This window comes from Ochotona princeps, chromosome X (assembly GCF_030435755.1).
Source record: "Ochotona princeps isolate mOchPri1 chromosome X, mOchPri1.hap1, whole genome shotgun sequence".
Lineage (NCBI taxonomy): Eukaryota > Metazoa > Chordata > Mammalia > Lagomorpha > Ochotonidae > Ochotona > Ochotona princeps.
Window position 1 is genome coordinate 70,296,999 of NC_080865.1, and position 23,331 is coordinate 70,320,329.

The 23,331-nt window shown below is 42.1% G+C and overlaps 1 protein-coding gene across 1 annotated transcript in view; it reads left to right on the forward strand.

Moving 5' to 3' along the window:
* The window catches only part of RNF128 (ring finger protein 128), a 115,019-nt gene continuing 91,688 nt past the window's right edge, over window positions 1-23,331 (forward strand). Inside the window, exon 1 of the mRNA XM_004590167.3 lies at window positions 1-630. Coding sequence (XP_004590224.1) covers window positions 225-630 — 406 coding nt within the window. The 5' untranslated portion in view covers window positions 1-224. The remainder of the gene's footprint in view (window positions 631-23,331) is intronic.

The window sequence follows — 23,331 nt, forward strand, 5'->3', positions numbered from 1 at the left end:
ATGTGTTTGTATGGTTGGAGGAGGGACAGGCAAAAGGGAACGTAGATAACTAAAGTGAAATAGATCTGGTGTGTTCAGAGCTTATGTTGCTGGAAGTGAGATCAGTTACCTTGCTGCAACTGAAATTTCAAACTTTTGTTTAGCGGGGCTCTGAGTGGACAATGGTGACTGATAGTTGGACATATCAACAGGCATCTTAAATTTTATGCTTAGATGTGCAAGCAATGAACCAGAAGAGTAAGTCCAAGTTTTTTCAGCTCGTTGTCATTTTGACCTTTTTGCATCAAAGTGCAACATCTTTTTTAGTAAAATCCTATGTGACTGTGACTTACCACAATGAAACCAGCAACCACACTACAACAGAGAGGTGTGAATGTGGTGTTTATGGATTGGCCTCCCCAGTGGCTAATGCTGTGGGGGTGGTGAGCATCCCTAAGAACAACAACTACCAAGCTTGTGACTCCAACACTGAGTTCACGAACACGGAGAAGCCCTGGATTGCCCTGATAGAAAGAGGTAACTGTACATTCTCAGAAAAAATTCAAACAGCGAGCAGAAAAAGTGCTGAGGCTGTGGTGATTTTCAATGCTCCAGATCCTGGCAACAAGACAATCCAGATGGCAAATTTTGGTAAGTACTAATTGATTCCCAAAGGGGGTAAATGTCTTTGTTTTTTTTTTTTTTACTGGCATAAATTGTTAGTATTACCCACTGAATTGGCATTGAAGTTGGAAAGCAATTTTACTTTGAATTTTGTTGTCACTGCTTGGGATTCCTTTATTACTATTTGATACTTGCAATTAATGTTTCCCATGAATGATACCTTTTTCATTTCATAGTTTCTAAGCTCATAGTTTTAAGTATCTGTGTTATATGTTTGCTTATTTAATGAACTGTACCTCTAAATATCAAACATAGCTAATATTTTTACTTCATTTCCTCCTACAAAAATTAGTGTACATAGTAAAGTTATGCAAACTGAAAAACTAATTTTTATGATTAAACCATTCTGCTCTTCAGGCACGCAAATGATACAGAAACTGAGAATTTGACTCTAAGCATTTAAGACTTTAATGTGATTGCAGTATTCATAAATATGGAAAAATTCTGTAAGAACTGTTGCTATCCATTGGAAAGGGTATGGCAGTAATAGGGTCACACAGTAAATCACAGCAAAAATAAAGATCCTCCCTAGAAATATGTACTAGTAATAGGCTCATCTGATTTATTAATTTTCTAAAAGAATTTGCTTTTCAAAAATACTGATTTTGTTTTGTTCTGTCCTATAAAGCAACCGCTTTTTTTGGCTTTTAGACCAATGAATAAGTAGACTTGTATTTTTTGCCCCAGACCAGACCAGAGGAAAGAGGAAATAATTTCAAAGAAGGCAGTAAATTAACAGAATATTTTGATAGCTAATGTTATCACCACCAAATTTGGACTGTAAGAAAATTAATGAAAATTAAGAAAATTTCAAAAATTTAAATGTTTTAGAAACAGTGAAATGTATGTAACATTCCAAGTTACATGTACACAATATAGCTGTTTATTGTTAATGTTTGAAATAACAAGCCAAATGTTTTTTCTGGGTATTCAGAAACCAGGTAAAATGGCCTTTTGGCAGAATAAAATTATTCTAACTATAGCAAAATGCTGCTGCTTACTTTTTTCAAACTTGTGCTGGAGATTGCCAGAGCTTAGACCTCCACACTTGTTTGTCATGTTAAGAGCAGTTCCTAAGCATTTCCTGTGTGTTCCTATATGTTTACTTTTATTTCTGCCAAGTGAAAGCAGGGCAAGGAATTAAACCTGCTGTTAGGAAACTACTTCCTTTAGACGTAAGCTTAGTGCTCCTGAACATTCTACATTTCTTTCTACACGCACTATCATATTCTGCTTATTCACACTCCTGATATTTTTAAAATGTGAACAGCATCAAACTAGATAGCAGGCCTGTTTTTGAAACTTGCTTTGCAAGTCGGGACCAGCATGTAGTGGAATGTAGATCCCCTCACACTGAATTTAAAATATTTACCAAAGGTCACTCACAGTAAATCTCACCAAAAGGTTTGTGTAAACATATGAGTATGTGGCTCTGAACAGAGTTTTTCAAAGGAGCCGAGCAGAGTTATCATTCCGTATATGAGGGAGCCTCAGAGAAAAAAAAATGGAAATGCATATTATGCAAGAGCTGTGAATGACTTCTAGAAATCACACCAAAATAAATGTACCTTTAGACCCCATTTTCCATAAGCTTTGTAAAGACCCCTCATGTATACTACAACATGGATGGACACTGAAAATTATATGAAGTGCAAACGTCCCTGCACTACATGATTCCATTTACATGAAGTGTGGAGAACAGTCAGTTCCACAAAGACAGGAAGTTAATTGTTGGTTGGCTAGGATTCCGGAGGCTATGGGGTAGGAAGTCACAGCAAGAGCGTATGAGATTTCTTCTTTTAAAAAATTTTTTATTAAAAATTCTTTAATTTTATTGGAAAGGCAGATTTGTAAAAGGAATCTTCCCCAAGTGAAGGAGAAACAGAGAGAAAGATCTTCCATCCACTGGTTCACTCCCCAAATACGATTAGAGCTGAGCCAATCTGAAGCCAGGAACTTCTTCTGGGTCTCCCACGTGGGTATAGGATCCCAAGGCTTTGGACCATCTTCTCCTGCTTCCCCATGCCACAAGCAGGGAGTTAGATGGAAAATAGAGCAGGTGGGACATGAACTGGCACCCATATGGGATTCCCATGCATGCAATGTGAGGATTTAGCCACTAGGCTATTGTACCCAGCCCTGAGCTTTCTTCCTGAAATGATGAAATGTTCTAAAGTTGAAATCAGTGATAGTTACACAATGGCAGTCCTTGAAACATTCATGGAAAAAAGGCATATTATGAAAAACATATGCATGAATTTCAAAAATGTTGGCTCCAGAGTAAATTTGTTTCTTAACTCCATTTTCACACACACACGCACACACATACACCCCCTACACACACTTGGAATACCCCTCATCTGCTTCCAATATAGTAGCAGATACATTATAAAAACATTTTTTAAAGCTATAGCATTGTCCTGGTTTTAAGAAAAGCATATTGAAAAGGACAGCACAATGCTATCCACTGTAAGGGTTACTGTTGATTGGCTTTTATTATACATTGGGCATTGGTCTAGGACCTTTAGTATTTTGTATTAATTTTAACTCTTAGTGAGCTCAACCCAAAAGAATGAACAATGTTAAGTTTGGAGTTGGCAGTTATAAGAGATATCAACTACTGTGTTGTTGGATTTTTCTCCTTCCTGGAAATTTCTCAGATATGCAAATATCAGTGATGCACTTGGCAAATACAAAGAAAAAAGTATGGATATGGAAATTGCATGATCAGTCTCTAGATCTTTAAAATCTGAGGTGCTATTTCATAATGTAAGCCAAAATTTTTGTTGTTTTTGATCTCCTTTCATTAGTGGGTTTTTGTTTGGTGACTTCCTTTCATTTTGTTTGCTAAAGCTCACAGCTTCACCTTCTGTCACCTCCTCTTCTTTCAATCCTAAATGTACAATGTAGCCACCTCATACCCAATCACTGTCCTGCCCTTCTTTGGCTGCCCCTTCCTCTCCATTCTTTCAGTCCATTTTTCCATGCTAAGTATTTCTAGACCTCCCACTGTGTGTTTCTTTTTTTATTATTGGAAAGTCAAATATACAGAGAGAAGGAGAGACAGAGAGGAAGATTTTCCCTCCACTGATTCACTCCCCAGTTGGCTGCAATGGCCAGAGCTGTGCTGATCCAAAGCCAAGAGCCAGTAGCCTCCTCTGGGTCTTCCACGCAGATGCAGGGTCCCAAGGCTTTGGATCATCCTGGACTGCTTTCCCAGGCCACAAGCAGGGAGCTAGATGGGAAGCGGGGCTGCCAGGATTAGAACCGGAGCCCATATGGGATCCTGGCATGTGCAAGGCCAGGACTTTAACCACGAGGCTATCGTGCCTGGCCCTGTGTGTTTCTTTTTACTTATTCTTGATGTCAGTGTCTCTAGCCAACAAAAGTAGCAACAGACCACAGGCTTTGTTTTTATTTAAGATTTATTTTGTTATTTGACTTAAAAGTCGAATTACAGAATGAGAGAGGGAGAGAGAGAGAGAGAGAGAGAGAGAGAAATCTTCCATTCACAAGTTCACTCCCCAAACAGTTGCCAAGGCCACAGCTGGGCCAGTCCAAAGCTGAAAGCCGGAAGACTCTTTTGGGTCTCCCACATGGGTGCAGTGTCTCAAGGATCTGAGCCATCCTCTGCTGCTTGTCTAGGCCACAAGCAGGGAGTTGGATCGGAAGTGAAGCAGCTGGGACTAGAATCATTGCCCATATGGAAAGCCTGTGCTGTAGGCAGAGGATTAGCTTACTATGCCACCATGCCAGTCCCGCAGACCATTGTTTTAAGAGTTGGGTTTGTTATTAGTTGCAGCAAAGGGAGAACAAATATCATTGAGAACCCTGGGGCATCTCAGTAAGAGATGGGCTTACAAGGGGATTGGCATTCGGCACACCGTTCATCTACCATCTGGAACTCAAGTTGCAATGCCTAGGTTTGAATCTTACAATGTTCTGCATTCCAGCTTCCTGATAATGTGCACTCTGGGAGGCAACCAGTGATGGCTCAGATATTGGGGTCCCTGTCACACAGATGTCAGATCTGGATTGAGTTTCTGGCTCCCAGCCTTCAGTCTGGCCCAACCCTGGGCTGTTGTAGTCATTTCAGAGGTGAACCAGTAGATGAGATGCTCGCTCTCTACCTCCCTCTCTGAAGCACTGTATTTAAATAAAAAAAAAAATGTTTTCCAAAACTGATGGATGTCCAGGTGTGAGCTTGCTTTAGGTGATTTGGGGGAGAATTTATGAAAGAAAGCATTGATCCATCATCATAGCTTGCTTAAAATTAAAAGGTTTCCCAAGATGTAAGCTTCTTAGTGCTAAAACCAGGAAATTCCTGGGTAAACTGGGACAAGTTGGCTACCCTTGCTAGATTTGTTCTTAATTTGGATGTCGTCAGGAAATGAGAGTGATTCTGAGATTGGGTTTCACAGTAAATCCTTTTTTGTTTTCAATAAGCACAGAGGACTCGTGGTAGGCTAAAGCTGTAATTGGGAAGGAAGTAGTGATCACGCATCTTAGGATACAGGAACATTTCATGAGGGTTGGATCTGGGGCTCTGTCCCTGTTTTATCTGAGTTCAAATATGATTACAGAACATTTTTAATATATCCTATTTACAGAATGAGTTTCTCTAATATTGTTCAGCGCGATGGTTTAGTTTCAACAAGAGCACACCAATTGATGGTACTAGGCCAGGTGCTGATCATCAAGCGCTGCTCCCTAACAACTCTTTTGCTGATGTGCCAGTACGTTCTGTCCCTACTCACATGCTTTGGCCCTTCTGTGCTTCCCTAACCACCATAGGCTGCCTCCAAAAGGGCCCTGGTTAAGTCTAAGGGAGGTTTCTGTATCCTGGCCTCTTGCCATGCCCTGATACTCACTCTTCTGCCTCACTCCTGGGCCCCATCTGTTCAGACTCCCTTCTACAAAGTTTTTTGTTTGTTTTGTTTTGTTTTGTTTTGTTGTTGTTGTTTGGTTGAAGGGGAACACTTCCACCTAAGTATTCCAAGGAGGAATACTGCTGAGTGTAATATCTGCAAGTAAACCTTTCATTCCAAGTTTCTGAGTTGGCTGTATGTTTTGACTTGCATTTTATTTTGTTTTATTTGAAAGGCAGAGTTGACAGAGAAACAGAGATCTTTTCCTCTCACTGGTTCACTCCCCAAATAGCTGCAACAGCCAGAACTGGACCAGGCCATAACCAGGAGTCCAAAATTTCATCCTGATCTCTCCTGTAGATGGCAGGTGCATTAGCCAGGAGCTGGATCAGAAGTTGAGCAGAGGGACTGACATTGTGGCATAGTGGATAAAATTGTGACCTGTGACACCAGTACCCCATGTGGGAGTGAGTTCAGGTCCAGCCTGCTCCACTTCTGATACAGCTCCCTGCTAATATGCTTACAAAAGTAACAAAGGCTAACTCAAATCATCGGACCCCATGTGAGTCTGATACACCCATGTGGGAGACCCAGAGTAGGGTCCTGGCTCCTGCTTCTTGGCTATGGACCACCCCAGCTTCAGTTGTTGCTGCCATTTGGGGAGTGAACCAGCAGGTGGGAAATCTCTCACTCTCTGTAACTTTACCTTTCAAGTAAGTAAATATGAAGGAGGAGGAGAAGAAGAAGTAAAAGGGAAATCTCTCACTCTCTGTAACTTTACCTTTCAAGTAAGTAAATATGAAGGAGGAGGAGAAGAAGAAGAAGAAGTAAAAGGGAAATCTCTCACTCTCTGTAACTTTACCTTTCAAGTAAGTAAATATGAAGGAGGAGGGGGAGAAGGAGAAGAAGAAGAAAAGGAGGAGGAGGAGACAGGACTCAAACTGGTGCACTTATATAGAATGTTAATGTCACAATTGGCACCTTAACCCACTGAGCCACAATGTTGGCCTGTTGCCTTGATATTAGAATGATGTTAAATATAGAAAAAAAATATGCTTCCAGCATCCTTAAGTATGTAACCTTCTAACAATGCTTAGGAAATAGCCATCTATTTCTATTCCGGATGTGCAAGAAAAATCAGGACTGCTGCATTATCCAGGCAGAAAATTTGAACATTCTAATGCTTGCTGAGCAAAGGGTTTTTGAAAGCTAACTACTCTATTTATAGGTAAATTACCTTAAGAAATGCTTAGATTTAAACACTATTTGGGAAGGAAAAATGGTTTGCTTGTTTTTTTTTTAAGATTTATTTATTTATTTTGGAAAGTCAGATCTATAGGGAGAGGAGAGACAAGAATATCCTCCATCCCCTGGTCAACATCCCAAGTGGCCACAACGGCTAGATCTGGGTGGATCCGAAGCCAGAGGGCCCCTCTAGGTCTTCAAATTGAGTGCAGGATCCCAAGGTCTAGGGCCGTCCTCCACTGCTTTCCCAGGCCACAAGCAGAGAGCTGGGTGGGAAGTGGAACAGCCAGGATATGAACCAGAGCTCATATAGGATCCTGGCGCAGGCAAGGTGAGGACTTTAGCCACTAGGCTACTCTACCAGGCCCACAAAATGGTTCTTTTCATTTTTTTGAATGTGTCTAATGAAGTGAATGACAGAGTAAGTGGTGCCACGTTGCAGAATCCTAGAACCCCAACTCCTCTGACTCCTGCCTATCACTCTATCCTTGTCAGAGGTAGTAACCCCCTTCTGCCTTTCACCAAGTTCTAGCCACCCTGGATTCCTTTCAGTCCCTCAGTTCTGTCCTGCTCTCCCCTGCTGTTGAGCCTGAAGGTAACCCTTAACACCTCCACATCTCATTAAACATGAAGTGTCCTGTGGGAAAGCCTTTCTTCACCCAGTGCCTTGCCCTCTGCTGCTTCTATCCAGTCCTTAAGCAGCATCTCTCACTTGAATCATCACAATAACTGCCCAGTGGATCCCCTGATATTCTCAATTCCTTCATAGAGTCTGCTTTTCACATAGCAGTCAGAGTGATCTTACGGAAAAAGTAATTCAGTCCCAAGCAAAAATCAAACCCAGGCTCGGTGTCCAGGCCTACAAAGCCCTATATGATCAGATCTTGTCCCGTGTCCTCCTTCCCCGGGCACTAGGTACTCTGATTTTCTTTCTTTCTCTCTTTCCTCTTTTTCTTTAATCTTGTCCTCCTTCCTTCCTTCCTTTCATGCTCCTTCCTTCCTTTCTTCCTTCCTTCCTCCTTTTCTTTGTTTAACTAACCTAAACAGGTGCAACGTTTTACACTTGCTATGCCTTCTGCCTGAGTTGTTTTGTCTTCATTTGTTTTTTCACATAATACCACTTCCAAAATATAGCCACAAGTAAAATGCAAACTACTACCAGCTCTCCCGCAGACTACAGCAATTAGTTTCTTTTTGATGCTGTCTGCCTGGACTCTTGCTAATGATCATACACATCCTCTGTCCAGCAGACACGAAGATGGAAAAATACAGAGGCGACACATCATTCCTCTTCTTAAATTCCCCCTGGTGACTCTCCATTGTTCCGCACAAAAAATCTAACCTTGACCATGCCTGAAAGGACTTGCGTGGCTTGCCCTTTGCCTATCTGTCTGACCTAGCAATCCAGTCTCCCTGTCACGAGGCTTCCTCCGCTGTGACCTTTGAACATTTTCTCCAACACATGATGTTGGTTCTGCAGAGCTTGTTGGCTTGGTTTTGTTTCTAGCACCACCATCATTATCACACAGAATCCTCCAAATCCCAAACTTGAGCATTTCTTCAAACTTGAGTATTTCTTATTTGAAGAGAATTATCCTCAATTGTCTCTACACCATTTCCCATCAGAATCTGCTGATCACTCCCCCTTCATCTTTTGTAATGTGCAATCGTTCTGTTTGCTACCTGTCTCTTCCACACCATTATGCTCAGTGAAATAAGTATATCCCAAATAGACAAATATCATGTTTTCTCTGATATAAGGTAAACTTCATGCAAAATACAAGATCAATAGCCTTTTCAATACTGTTTTTGCTACATCTCAGGGAGGGGGTTGATATTTTTGTTTTTATTTTCATTCCTTCAAAAAAGTTTATTTTTTTTTCTTATTAATTTCCTCACTGACTCATAGGCTACACAGTAGCATCATTTCCTTCAAGCAGGTTTTTGATTTTCTTTTTCACTTCTTCAGAGACACATTTGGTCATTCAGTAGCATGTTATTTAACTTCATGTTGTAAATTTCTATTTTTCTCCCTGTTGTTGATTTTGTATTGTGGCTTTTCATTTAAGGGGATGTATAATAACTATGTAAAGGAGACCATTATATCCAAATGTGAAGATACAATGCAGTATGCATCTCTACTTCCAGATCAAAATGGACTCCCAATGAAACTGTTTACTATATCTTGACAATAGGATGCTGGACTCTCTGCCATTATCCATACCTACAATGTCAAGATATACTTAAATAACAGAATGATGGACTTAAGACAGTTTATGAAGGACTATACTATTGTAACATTATAGGGGAAATCAGTTGGGGGTGGGATTTGGGGAGGAGGGAAGGAAAATCCCAGAGCATATGAAAATATCATAAAATAAAAAATAAATACATTTTAGAAAGTGAAGAAGAGAAGGGATTCTCACAGGTCACAGGCTGTGCCTGGCCTGCTTGCCACTGAGTCCTTATGCTGAATGTAGTATGTGGCCTTACTTGTTAAGGGGATGAAAAGTTAAGAAACTAGAAAATAGTTCCCTTTTTATTTCTGAACATGATAAGTTTAAATAGAGTTGATTGCCTGGAACAATAAGACAACTTTATTTTTAAATTATTTTTATTTTGACTGATCACAAGAAATAAATACTTATTTCTTAAAGATTTATTTTTATTGTAAAGGTAGATTTACAGAGAGAAAGATCTTCACTCCCAAAATGGCTGCAATGGCCAGAGCTGAGCTGACCCAAAGCAAGCAGCCAGGAGCTTCATCCCAGTCTCCCATGTAGGTGCAAGGTCCCAAGGCTTGAGCCATCATGTGCTGCTGCCTTCCCAGGCCATAAACAGGGATCTGGATCAGAACTGGACCAGCCAGGACACAAACCAGAGCCCACATGGAATAGTACGCTTGCAGGTGGAGAACTGGTCCCTATTTTGTCCTTAAAATATACGTGTGTGTGTGTGTGTGTGTGTGTGTGTGTGTGTGTGTGTGTGTGTTGTAGCACAGCAAGTTAAGCTGACTGCTACACTTCAGATCCAGATTCCTGCTAATGGGCCTTGGGCCACTGCCAAGTGGAGACCCAAATACAGCTGAACCATTTTCAGAGTGAACCACAAGATGGAAGATTTTCTGTCTCCCCATCTCTCTGTCGTTAATGCCTTTCAAATAAATAAAATAAATCTTAGAGTATTGAAATTATGGAGCTAGCATCATGACACAGTGCGCTAAGCAACTGCCTGTGTCCCTGGCATCCCATATGGACATCAAGGTACATACAGCTGCCCCACTTCTCATTCAGCTCCTTGCTAATGTGCCTGCGAAGGCAGTAAAAGATGCCCCTAGTGTTTGGGCCTCTGCACACCTGTGTGGGAGACCCAGATAAAAAAGCCCTAGTCACAGCAGTCATCTGGGGAATGTGCCCACACATGGATCCTCATTCTCTCTCTCCTCTCTCTCTCTCTCTCTCTCTCTCTCTCTCTCTCTCTCTCTCTGTAACTTTTCCCCCTGTCCTACTACTGTGTGATATTTGAAATGGTTCTTTCTTAATGTTTATTTTTATGTGAAAGGCAGAGTTACAGAAAGAAAAGGAAAAACAGGGGGAGAGAAAGTGGGGAGGGTGATCTCCCATCTGCTGGTTCACTCCCAAATGACTGCAATGGCTAGAGCTGGGCTGGTCCGAAGTAAGAAATCAGGAGCCTCCTTCAGGTATTTCACATGGGTGCAGGGGCCAAAACACCTGGGCCATCTTCTACTGCTTTCCTAGCCACATTTGCAGGGAGCTGGATCAGAAGTGGAGCAGTTGAGCCTTGAACTGGAGCCCACATGGAAATCCAGTGCTGCAGGCTGAGGCTTAGCTCACTACACCATGATGCTGGCCCAGGTGTTTGATAGGTTTGTAGGAGACACTATCAAGTATTAGGAACTTCAGTCAAGTGTTTAAATCTTGTTATTCTGGGTTTTTTAATTATTTATTTGAATGGCAGAGTTAAAGAAAAAAGGGATGGAGAGAGAGAGAGAGAGAGAATCATTCGTTCACTGGTTCATTCCCCTCAAATAGTCACAACTGACTGGGCTGGACCAAGCTGACACCAGGTCTCCCACATGATTGGCAGGGTCCCAAGTACTTGAGCCATCTTCACTGCTTTCCCAGGCACATTAGCAGAGAGCCATAGTATAAGCAGAATACCCAGTATTGGAACTAGTGCTGATAAGGGATGCTGGCATTGCAGTATTGGAACTAGTGCTCATAAGGGATGCTGGCATTGCAGGTGGCATCTTAACTTGCTGTACCACAATGCTGGCCCTGAATGTTGTTATTTTTTTTAAGGATTTATTTTTATTCGAGACAGACAGAGAGAGAGTGATTCCGTCAGCTGTTTCATTCCCCAAGCAGCTGCAATGGCTGAATCCAGAAGGCAGGGGCTTGTTCTGGCTCTTTCACATGGGTGCGGGGGCCCAAGCACTTGGGCCATCCTTCCAGGCCCATTAGCACGAAACTGAATTTGAAATAGAACGGCAAGAACTGTAACTAGCACCCATGTGGGATGCTGGTGCTGCAGGTAGAGGCTTAATCTGATATGCCCCAGTGCCAGCCCTCTTGCTATGTTTCTTATAAACTAGAATATATAAATGTATGTGTGTATTTACATCTCTATGCCTAATAGATAAAGATGCATTCATAATTGTAGGATAACAACTCAAAGGGTGAATTCAAGAGTTTACCATTGGTTTAGGGCAAATATTAAAAAGTGGTATTCAGAAATAAATGGCAAAATGCACAATTCTATAACTCTTCTTTTTTCAAAAATAATTTTACTGGTGCCCTGGATAACAGAATTGGGAAAAAAATGTATCATTTCTACATGTGTCAAGTTGAGTGTCAAGTTGTAAAACAAAATATTAAAGCATGTTGATAAATTAGGAAAACTATTCATTTAAAGTAAAATGAAGCACCGTAAAGAATAATGCAAGTAGAGACATAGAAAATATAAAACCATGGACAAGAACGAGAAGTTTGTGGGAAAGCAGCAGATGATTGCCCACGGTGGTGAATTTCTGCCACCCATGTGGCTTCTGGCTTTAGCATGGCCCAGTCCCTGCCAATGCAGCCATTTGGGGGAATGAACCAGCAGATGGAAGATATCTCTCTCTCTCTGTCTCTCCCTCCCTCTGTGTGTGTGTGTGTGTGTGTGTGTGTGTGTGTGTGTGTTCTCTGTCACTCTACCTTGCAATTAAAATAAATCTTTCCCCACAAAAGTAGTTGCTTTAGAGGCTGACATGAACATGGAATATACTAACAAGCATGTAGCATGTTAGGTTTCAAAATTAACTCAGCTTGGGATTCACAGATTTCTATGAACACCTCAAATTTTTGTCAAATCTGGATTAAAACAGGAGATCTTAGCGCCCCCTCTTTTACTTCTACACAAGTACTTGAGTGGCCCCCTACCTTCATCCCCTGAATGGGGACAAACTGCCTGAAAGTATATGTGTTTCTATGGAAAACAAGATACTGTACCTCTGGACACTGGTTTCCAGGAAGAGCAAAGTGAGTGAATTATCTGTGAGCTCTATAAAATACGTTGTTATTAAAATCAAGCATTAAAATCAAGGCATACTTTGTGTGTCTAAGCATGTGCTTTTTACTCATTAATATAGTATTTGCTTAATTCTTGGCTTCTTCCTCTTAACATGTTGAATGTTTCAGGTTAGGACATTGACTACCCTCAAAATCAATGTGTGTGTGCAGTGTGCATTTGTAAATACCCAGAGAACAATGTCTGAGCAAAAACATATAAAGTAGGTTAGTTCCTCGCAAGTGCCCTCTCCCTCACTTTGAAGCACTTGGTTCCTAAGTGTTCTTAGCCCAGCAACACCTCTCGCATTACTCCTAACTTGTACAGGAGGAAATAACCACATGCATTTCCACTTAAACTTCATGTGAAATAACCGCATGCATTTCCATTTAAACTTGCCTGTGTCTCACTTGGGGAGTTGTTAGATATTAAGGAGCTATTTTGATAAAGTGAACCAAGGGAGATTTTGCTTGTTATGCCTGGAAACAACACACCTTAAGGGGAAAATGTAGTATTTGTTTTCTCTCCAATTTTTTATCAGCTTAATCGCTAGGCAGAAAGAGAAACAGACTGAGATCTTTCATCTGCTAGTTCATTCCCCCAGATGCCCACAATACCCAGTGTGAACCGGATTGAACCCAAGAGCTCAGAACTCAATTTGTATCTTTACATTGTGGGGCCTGGCACGATAGCCTAGTAGCTAAATCCTCGCCTTGCATGTATCAGGATCCCATATGGGCGCTGGTTCGTGTCCCTATCCATCCACCTCCCTGCTTGTGTCCTGGAAAAGCAGTCGAGGATGGCCCAAAGCCATGGAACCCTGCATCTGTGTGGGAGACCCAGAGGTGGCTCCTGGCTTCTGATTGGCTCAGCTCCAGCCATTGCAGCCACTTGGGGAATGAACGCAATGAGTGAGAGTGAGCAGACCAGGGTAATGATACTGTCCATGGTATAGCCAGGAAGGTGGGGTTCCTGAAGCAGACCCAAAGCACCACATCCCTGAAGTTGAATCACTCTGAGACTAGAGTGTTGGGCAATGAAAGGGTTTAGGGTGGAGATGCTGGCTGTGATCCAACTGTGATCACAGAGTCTTAGCATGTGAGAATGACTAGGAGGTTTGTTTATGACCAAGCAGGAAGGAAAGAAATTGAGGGTGGTGAAACAAAATGTCTGGAGACTCTGAGAAGCAGGAGGGTATGCGAGACGCAATTTGGAGATAACACATATGCCAGAGGAAGCTCCTGATACTGTGAAGTACTTGGGGTCTGGATAGATGAACTGCTGTTACCGGAAGTCACTGAAGAAATGTGTCCTCATTCATAACAGGAGTTCCGGATGAGTCAGGAGCCACAGGGAACACCCAGAAAAGAGTGGAGGAGGGGACATTACATGTGTCATCTAGTCAGGGACCTAGAAGACACAGTGGAAACTTAGGGGAGACAGGAGCACTAGAGTAAAAGCAATGGGCAGGATGAAGAGAGGAGCACCGAAGTGAATTGGGCTCCATGTGTGCAAGTAACAAAAGCTGCAATGACTGAGGCCAGATGGCATTGGGCAAAAGATTTTAGATGAAATTCTGGAATAAAGTTGTCCAGGCAAGTACAGCACATGGTCTATCAGCATAAAAGGTTGACAACATGTATAAAACATAGAGGAACAAGTCTGAGAGGAGGCATGTTTGAAGGGACTAGGAATGGCATAGCTAGATGGTTGAGAGATGCAAATGTGGAAAAATTTAAGCCTGAGGGCTTGTTCCCAGAGCTGTGACTGGCGATCCCACAGATGAAGACAAAGCATATTAATACCATGTTAGCACCATGGATGGTAATAGGTCCTGAATGACCTGAATAGCAAACCACCCTCTCTGAAGTTTTCAGATGGAATTACTCTGAAATCTTCATCCAGCTGCAAGTCAGCCCTCCTTTTGAGTGGGTGTTATCTGGGTATCTGGAGGGTGCTGCCTAAAAATAGGAAATCATTATAAGAATGTGAACATAGCAGAGAGCCGATGTTCTGAGAAATGATCTGTTTGTTAGGACAAATGTTAATTCTCCTTCTCTGCATTGAGAAGAGAACTTTTAGCAAAAACTGGTAGAAACCCAGTCAAGCCCTTAGGATGTCAAAATGAAATCATTAAATGCCTGGATAGCCTGCATCCCAGAATTGAATTAAATCCAATCTACACTTGTGCATATTTTTAGCTGTTGAATGTGAATGTAAATTGACTTCTCCTCAAAGCAGTCAATTCAGCAGAGGAGGAGTGCAGAGTCGGTCAAATAGCATGCTGGCCTTTATTTTGCTCCGAAAATAACCATTTTTCAGGAATAATTTCTTAGCTGATTTTTTGAGCCTAATATAGCAAGCAGCCTGCCTCTGAATGCTCAGTAGCTTATGTGTATTGACGTGAGCAGCAGTTGAAGGCCACAGTGGTTAATTCCGAGAAATTGAGTACCGCTTTAACTACAGTGGCAGGCAAGTGCTTGTAGAAAATTAGTTGCATCAAAAAACCAGGATATGGTAAAAGCCCATATTGACCAAAGGGTTTTCTGAAGACTTCTTGGAAACGAAGCCAGGTGGTAAAAGAGGCAAACCACTTCACGTGGGCTAAATACAAACATGCAGCTCAATCATTTTTCCAGAAATACATCCTTTACTTCCGGAAGGCTGCAGTGCATTGCCTCAACTCAAGCAGTTTAAAAGAGATCCGGGGGCCAGATTACAAGTTAAACCTCCCTCTGTAGTACCAGCATCCCACAATGGGCTGCTCCACTTCCAGATCCAGCTCTCTGCTAAATCGGCCTGGGAAAGTAGTGGAGAACAGCCTGCAGCCAGTGGGAGAGCGTCACTGTCCTGCAGAGATGGACTTGGTGCACGGACCCAATAATAACACTCGTGGACTCTGACTGATGGTCAAAAGCTGAAGCTTATTAGGGGCATCAGACTTTATACACTGAGGGTCACCAACAAAACCCACCAACTGTTTCTACACTTTTGTTTGGAATTCCTTTTGTATATTCCACCAAGTGTTCTCATTCACATGCTGTCCGCTCAACTGTTTTCATACAAATGATATCCATTTTTTATACGAATGGAACACACTCAGTTGTTCTCATACAAATGATGTCCAATCAGTTATACAAAAGGTATCCATTAGGTTGTTTTCGTGCAAAGGATATCCAATCAGTCACACAAATGGCATCTATCCAGCTGTGTTCATACAAATGTTATCCAATCAATTGTAATCCTGTGCTCGCTGATCTTCAAGGGTCACAATGTCCTTCTACAGGAGAGCGGGAAGAAGCTCCTGGCTTTGGATTGGCTAGTTCTGGTGGCTGCAGCTACATGGGGGAGTGAACCAGTAGATGGAATCGCTCTCTTTCTGTCTATCTTCTCTCTGTCTCTAATTCTGCCTTTAAAATAAAAAGTCTGAAGCGAACTAGTCAGGCTCTAACTGAATTCATATTACCCCACAGATACCCGTGTCACCTGGGAAACCACATGGTAAGGAGAAACCCTAGGCTGTAAATCCCCAGGGTGCTATTCATTCTTGTTTACATATCCATAGCCTGGGCCCAGGCTAAGCTCTGGGGAGAACAAGTTCTGGCTGACAGCTGAGTTGTCTAACAGAAGAATAAAATAAGACCAAAGACTAGTGCTTTCCAATCTGGAAGGCAAGAACTTCCTTATTCTTTTACCACATGTTTACCAGGAGCCAACTCTTTCTGTGACAAGTTTTGTATTTCATACGACGGAAGTTCACAAGGTTCAAGAGAAATGGGAAGTAAAAGAGAAGTTCCAGGGGCCAGTGGCACAGTGGATTTACACACTCACTGCGATGCCAGCATCCTGTATCAAAGTGTCAATTTGAGTCTCCGCTACTCTGCTTCTAGTTGAGCGCCCTGCTAATGGCCTGAGAAAGCAGCAGAAGATGGCCTAAGTGCTTGGGACCCTGTACTGACGTAGGACACCCAGAAAAAGCTTCTGATTCCTGGCTTTGGACTCGCCCAGCTCCAACCATGGCAGCCATTTGGAGAGAGAACCAGCAGGTGGAAGATCTGTCTGTCACTCCCTCCTCCCACTCTATACATCTGCCTTTCAAATAAATAAATTATAAAAATATAATTATGAGGGGCTAGCACTGCCGCATAGTAAGCTATATATCTGCCTGTGGTGCTGGCATTGCACATTGGTGCTGGTTTAAATCCTAGCTGCTCCATTATCAATCCAGCTCCCTGCTAATGCTCCTGGGATTCAGTAGAGGGAGTATGGCTCAAGTCCTTGGCCCTTGGTGCCCGCCTGGGAGACCTGCAAGAATCTCCTGCCTTCCACCTCTGGCCATTGTGTCCATTTGGAGAGTGAATCAGCAGGTAGAAGATCTTTCTGTGTCTCTCCTTCTTTCTTTTATTCTGTCTTTTAAATAAATAATACATCTTTTAAAAAAATAATTCTTGGAGGAAAAAAAGTATCTGATCTTTGTGACTCAATGTAACAGACACATTACCCTAAGATACACAAGCTTATCATCTCAATAACTGAGATCACAGCACAGAACATTTTCGAAGGGATCTGAGTGTGACATAGCAGCATGGATGGGAAGTGATCTAAATGCAGCCCTACACTTCTAGACATCCAGGGGCCTCGTTTCGCTGGTCTCAGGGTACATAGCACTTAGCAGGGTGACTCAGACTAAACCCTTGACTAAGTGAGAGGATGAGAATGAATGAAAAGCTGAAAGGGGAAGCCTAAGCTCCTCTAAGCAAACGTGACCTACTTAACAATTGTGTGCTTAGCCATTGGAGTGCGGTGTCCCTGGAAAGGTTAGGGTTCCTTAGCTTCGTGATCCTTTTCTGGCTATTAACAGTGTTCTTTTTATCAATGTGTTCTGCCTGCAGCTATTTAATGTCTCACGGTTAGCTGGCAGTCAGGGATGGGACGTCTTTGGTAGGCGATTTCTATATAAAGCCCTGGCAATAGGCACTGTCTGGATTATCACCGGTGATTAACAAAGCTACGGAGCGTGCTCACACCCACACAAGGGTCAGGAGTGAAGGAACCAGATTCCAGTTCCTATCTGGTTTCACTGCGCGATATTGCAGTGTTCACCTTATTCCTCCACTTCACCATGTCCGCTGTTAGCGAGGAAGTGGTGTGGGCGCGCCAGGTGGTGTGAATTCGGGTAGCCCGGAAAAAGCCTTCTTAATTCTCACTGGTGTTTAGAGTATGTGGCTAGCGCTTAGAGGAGTGATGAGATGATGAAGTACCTTCAAAGAACACAATCTTCGGGGCATAGGGAAGCAAGTGCCAACTGTCTGCGGCTGTTCATGAAAGTGAACCCGGCTGTCCTTCCCTGGAAAATAATCAAGCTTTATTTTGCACTGCGTTGAAACTCTAAGAGGAAGGCCTGACAGAAGACCTCTGAACTGTGAAAAGGTATTTTAAAAACTCCATGACATGAGTATTTTCAGACATATGCCGCCATGGAATCAAAGTGAGATATTAGAAATCTGCCTCAAAGCGCAAGGTGAATGGTTTAAGTTAATAGTCAATTGCTTGCTTACACACAGATGAATACTTGCTAAGCAGTAGGGGGGAAAAAGTGGATTTTCTTCTACAAGGAAACAAGTCCCAATGCAGAACTTCAATACAACATGAATTTACATTTGTCATGAGAGGAGTCTCCAGCCTAATGAAATATTAGTATATGCTATAAATCAAATGCTAGAACTCACCAACTTCAAACAGTTTTACTCTATTTGTGAATACTTTAATGGTGGAAATAGAGTTCTGCTTTTGTAAAAAAAAAAAAATCTTTATGCTTGGACTGTAATTGTAATAGTTACAAACACTAAATCTAGAAGAATATTGTGTTTTTCATTTCTGGATATTGTTCAATAGACTAGTACTGCCTCTCATAACAGGAGATATATACAGCCTGTGACTCCTCACTCCGTGGGTGTTTAAAATAACAGTGAAATGGGAAATATCTGTAAAACTTTCCCCCTCCATGCAGCAAAACCTTTCTAGCTATAGCTGGGCCACTCCCTTAACCTGTAGTTACATTTATTTATTTATGTATTTATTATTTTTAAAGATTTATTTTTATTTTTATTGGAAAGTCACATATACAGAGAGGAAGAGAGATAAAGGAAGATCTTCCATCCAATGATTCACTCCCCAAGTGGCCACAATGGCCAGAGCTAAGCCAATCTGAAGCCAGGAACCAGGAGCTTCTTCCGGGTCTCCCACTTGGGTGCAGGGTCCCAGGACTTTGGGCCATCTTCTACTGCTTTCCCAGGACACAAACGGGGAGCTGGACAGGAAGTGGAGCAGCCAGACACGAACTGATGCCCATATGGGATCCCGATACATGCAAAGCTAGGACTTTCTGGGCACTTATTTATTTTAAAAGATATATTTATCTTTATTTGGAAGACAGATTCACAGACAGAAGGAGAGAGAGATCTTCTATTCACTCGTTCACCCTCCAAATGACCACAGCTGCCAAAGCTGAGGCAATCTGAAGCCAGGAGCCCCTAGTGTCCCACGTGGGTGCAGTGTCTGAAGGCTTTGGGTCATCCCCTGCTGCTTTCCCTGGCCATCAGCAGGGAGCTGCATTGGAAATGAATCAGCCAAGACTAAAACTGGCACCCCTGTGGGATGCTGGCACTGTAGGAGGAAGATGAGCTTATGGAGACACTACACCAGGCCCTGCAGTTACATTGTGAATACACGAAGTTATGGCAATTTGATTTGGTTTTTAATTCTTTTTTTCTTACATTTTTTTATGCTATAAGTTTTTATGGGAATCTTTGCACTTCCTAATAGATCATATATATTTAAATAGTCTTCCCAAATCACATACTATCCCAGGACTTTACAGATAAAAAAAATATATTAGAATAGAAGGAATAATTAAAGGCTTCTAGCCTTCAGCCACATGAAATGGCAAAAGTACACAGAAACCTCACTGTCCTGAATTTATTTTCAGTTAAATTATTACATATGTTGCATTCTGATTACTCAGAAGCTAAACTGTAAAGTACTATGCTTTACTGAAATAAGCTTTTTTTGTTGTTTGTTTTTAAATAACCAGCTGTGTTCTGGTCAGCTTTACTTTGTGTCAGTTGGCATCAGAGGATGCAGAAATGAAGGTCTGTCTACATTCTGTTTAGTTTCATCATTTGCCTCTTTTAAAACTCAACAGGAGGGCCCGGCGGCGTGGCCTAGCGGCTAAAGTCCTCGCCTTGAAAGCCCCGGGATCCCATATGGGCACCGGTTCTAATCCCGGCAGCTCCACTTCCCATCCAGCTCCCTGCTTGTGGCCTGGGAAAGCAGTCGAGGACGGCCCAAAGCTTTGGGACCCTGCACCCGCGTGGGAGACCTGGAAGAGGTTCCTGGTCCCGGCATCGGATCGGCGCAGTACCGGCCCGTTGCAGCTCACTTGGGGAGTGAAACATCGGATGGAAGATCTTCCTCTCTCTCTCCTCCTCTCTATATATCCGGCTTTCCAATAACAATAAAATATTTAAAAAAGAAAACTCAACAGGAACATGTATCCAATGAAATTGTGTTTGGTATGTGTATATGTGTGTATAGATATATAATTTATACACCTGAACTGTACTTCAGTCTATTTGGCTGTGAAAGAATTGTTCAAAAGATACCTACAAACTGGTTATAGGTACCTATTTGCCACACGGGATACTGAAAAATATTTTGATTCACCACCAATCATTTTTGCTAACAGAGACATTGATTCTAACTCCCCAATCTCCTCCATAAGCAGAACTCCCACTTAATTTATAGAAATTTGGGTTTGTTTATAGGAGGAAGCCTCAGATTCTCTGCCTAGTGGTAGCGATGAGAGAGGAAATGCATCTTTGAAACTCTGCAAAAATTTTGACTTCATATCTATTGCTTCCCAGACAGCTTCTTGTGAACAGATCATTCTGTTGTGATGGAATTTCTCAGTCGGTTTATGTGCCTATGGTGCAATTACTTAACAGCAAAATCATCTTGTTTCATAAGAAACACAGGGAGTACCTAGGTACTTAACAAGGTTTTAGTCTATGTGGGCCTCGAAATGGGCCTTGAATCTTCCTTTTGAAATGAGCTGTGGGCTAGACTACTCTGGGTCAAAACAACTCGTGAATTTATGTCTGGATTTCTTCCTCATGTTTCATAGCTACAGCGGAATTGTTCTTAACCCACTGCATAGCTGAGTGACGCAGCATTTTTTGGTTCCCAGCCTCCTGGAGGAAAGGTCCAGCAGAGGGCAGATTGAGCAATGCTGTGGCTAAAGCAAACACCTCCGTACTTGTCTCTCACGTATTTAGACAACAACTTGTTCTGTTGGCCTCTGAAGTCAGACGGCCAGTGTGTTCTAACACCAATGGCAACTCCTCCAATTAAGAGAACACCAAGACATTCGGTGAGCCGAGGTCAGCCACAAAGATTTGAATAAAACAAAAAATCCATCAAACTGATTATTTTAAGGGCAAGTAACTTGAACATGTGAATGAATTCCCAGAGTAAAAAGACAAGTGAGTCCCTAGATTCTTTTTAGTAGCTACATGCTCATGAAAGGAAGGTGAGCCATAAAATCTAAATATGCTAAGTTAAGCCATTAATTTAATTCACCACCTGTTTATGGCTAGTCCACTGGCAGAGTTTAAATCTCAGGCTAACTTTCTTTGATATCTCAATCGACCTCAGAGTCACTTCTTAATGGGTTAGACAGAAATGTCTATGTAAAATCTAAATAAAAATGTACTGGAAAATACGTTTCTTTTAAAAAAAAAAAAAACATTTATTTATTTTTTTTATTACAAAGTCAGATATACAGAGAGGAGGAGAGACAGAGAGGAAGGTCTTCCTTCCGATGATTCACTCCCCAAGTGAGCACAACGGCCGGTGCTGTGCCAATCCGGAGCTAGGAGCCAGGAACTTCCTCCAGGTCTCCCATGTGGGTACAGGGTCCCAAAGCCATCCTCGACTGCTTTCCCAGGCCACAAGCAGGGAGCTGGATGGGAAGTGGGGCTGCCGGGATTAGAACCAGTGCCCATATGGGATCCCGGAGCGTGCAAGGTGAGGACTTTAGCTGCTAGGCCACGTCACCACGCCCTGGAAAATGCATTTCAAAGCCAAGTTCAAAAATATGTTTTTTTCTTTTACTATCTGCTTTTTTTAGGGAAAAAAGGTTTAATTATTTTTGAAATTTATTTGAGAGGCAGAATGACAGAGAGACAGGGAGAGAAATAACTTCCATCCACTGATTTACTCTCCAGCTGGCCCCAACAGCCAGGGCTGGGCCCGGCTGAAGTCAGCATTAGAGTTTCCTATATGTGTAGAAGAGGCCCAAGTACTTGGGCCTTCTTCCACTGCTTTCCCAGGCACTTTACCTGGACACAAGATCAGAAGTAGAGCTGCTGGGACTCAAACCAGCACTCAGATACATACTGCACAAAGTGCCATCCCCTATTTTCAGCTCTTCTGTATTATTCACATTGGTTTTTCATATCTGCTATAACTGTAATTGAGATCTAACTCAATTCTTTTTAAAGAGACTGATGCATTGTTATCCTGAGAAGCTACTCTTATATTTATATAAAAAGAGATGAAATCCAATTAAAAAAAAAAAGGTTGGCTGGTGCCATGGGGTAGTAAGTTAAGCTTCTGCCTGTGGTGCCAGCATTCCAGTTCATGTTTCAGCTGTTCCACTTCCCAGGCAGGCAGTACAAGATGGCCCAAAGCCTTGGGCCCTTGCACCCATATGGGAGACCCTGAAGAGGCTCCTGGCTCCTGCTCTGGATTGACTCAGTACTGCTCATTTTAGACATTTGTGAAATGAACCAGCAGATGAAAGATTTTTCTCTTTATCTCTCCTTCTCTGTAGATCTGCCTTCCTAAAAAAAACCAAACCAAACAAAACAAAACAAAAAACTCTTTAAAAAGAAAATGAGGATTTCAGTTTCTGAAGGAGAAAATCAATGAGGCAAGCATGTTATTTCTATTTCAGGTGAAATAATTCTCCTAACAGAAAGTGCGTGAGAGCTTTGACAAATGACTACCCCCTGAAGCATGAAAGCCTTTGAATCCTAAACATATGACAGAACTACAATGAAACACACATATATTTAACTGCATGAAACAAGTTTCCTTACATTTTCCCCACCCTTTTAACAACTACATATCAAAAATGTTATTCAATTCAGCTATCTATTTTCCCATCACAATATCTAATATCTCACTCTTCCCCCCTCCTATTTGACTTTGTAAGATTTATTTGTCCACTTGAAAGGGAAAATGACTTGTGGTGGGTGTGGAAGAGAGAAAGAGAGAGAGAGAGGGAGAGAGAGAGAGAGAGAGAGGGAGAGAGAGAGAATCATTTTCTGGTTCACTCCTAAAATGCCCAGTGCCTGGAACTTCATTTGTGTCTCTATGTGGGTGGCAGGGACCCAGGTACTTAGGTTGTCATCCTCTGCTTTCCCAGGTGCGCTCTGTGGGTGTTTAAAGTAGCGGCTTAACCTGCTGCATCACAACACCTGCTTTCTCTCTTCCTTTATTTTTTAATAACCATTTGTCCAATTGGCAAACACTAAATTCCCTGACACTAAAAGAGAGCGAACGAATCTATTTCAACAAAGCACCTGACTGTTCTACTTTGAACCAACTGTTTTGATGTTATATATATAAACTAAGCTTCTAATTATTTCCTAATATACATTTTGTATCTAAGTTTTTGAAAATCATTTATTAAGGCCCGACACGGTAGCCTAGTGTCTAAAGTCCTCACCTTGCATGCACCAGGATCCCATATGGGCACCAGTTTGTGTCTTGACAGGCCCCACTTCCCATCCAACTCCCTGCCTGTGGCCTGGGAAAGCAGTCCAGGACAGTCAAAAGCCATAGTAACCTGTACCCATGTGAGAAACTTGCCAGAAGAGGTTTCTGGCTCCTGGATTCGGATTGGCTCAGCTCCAGT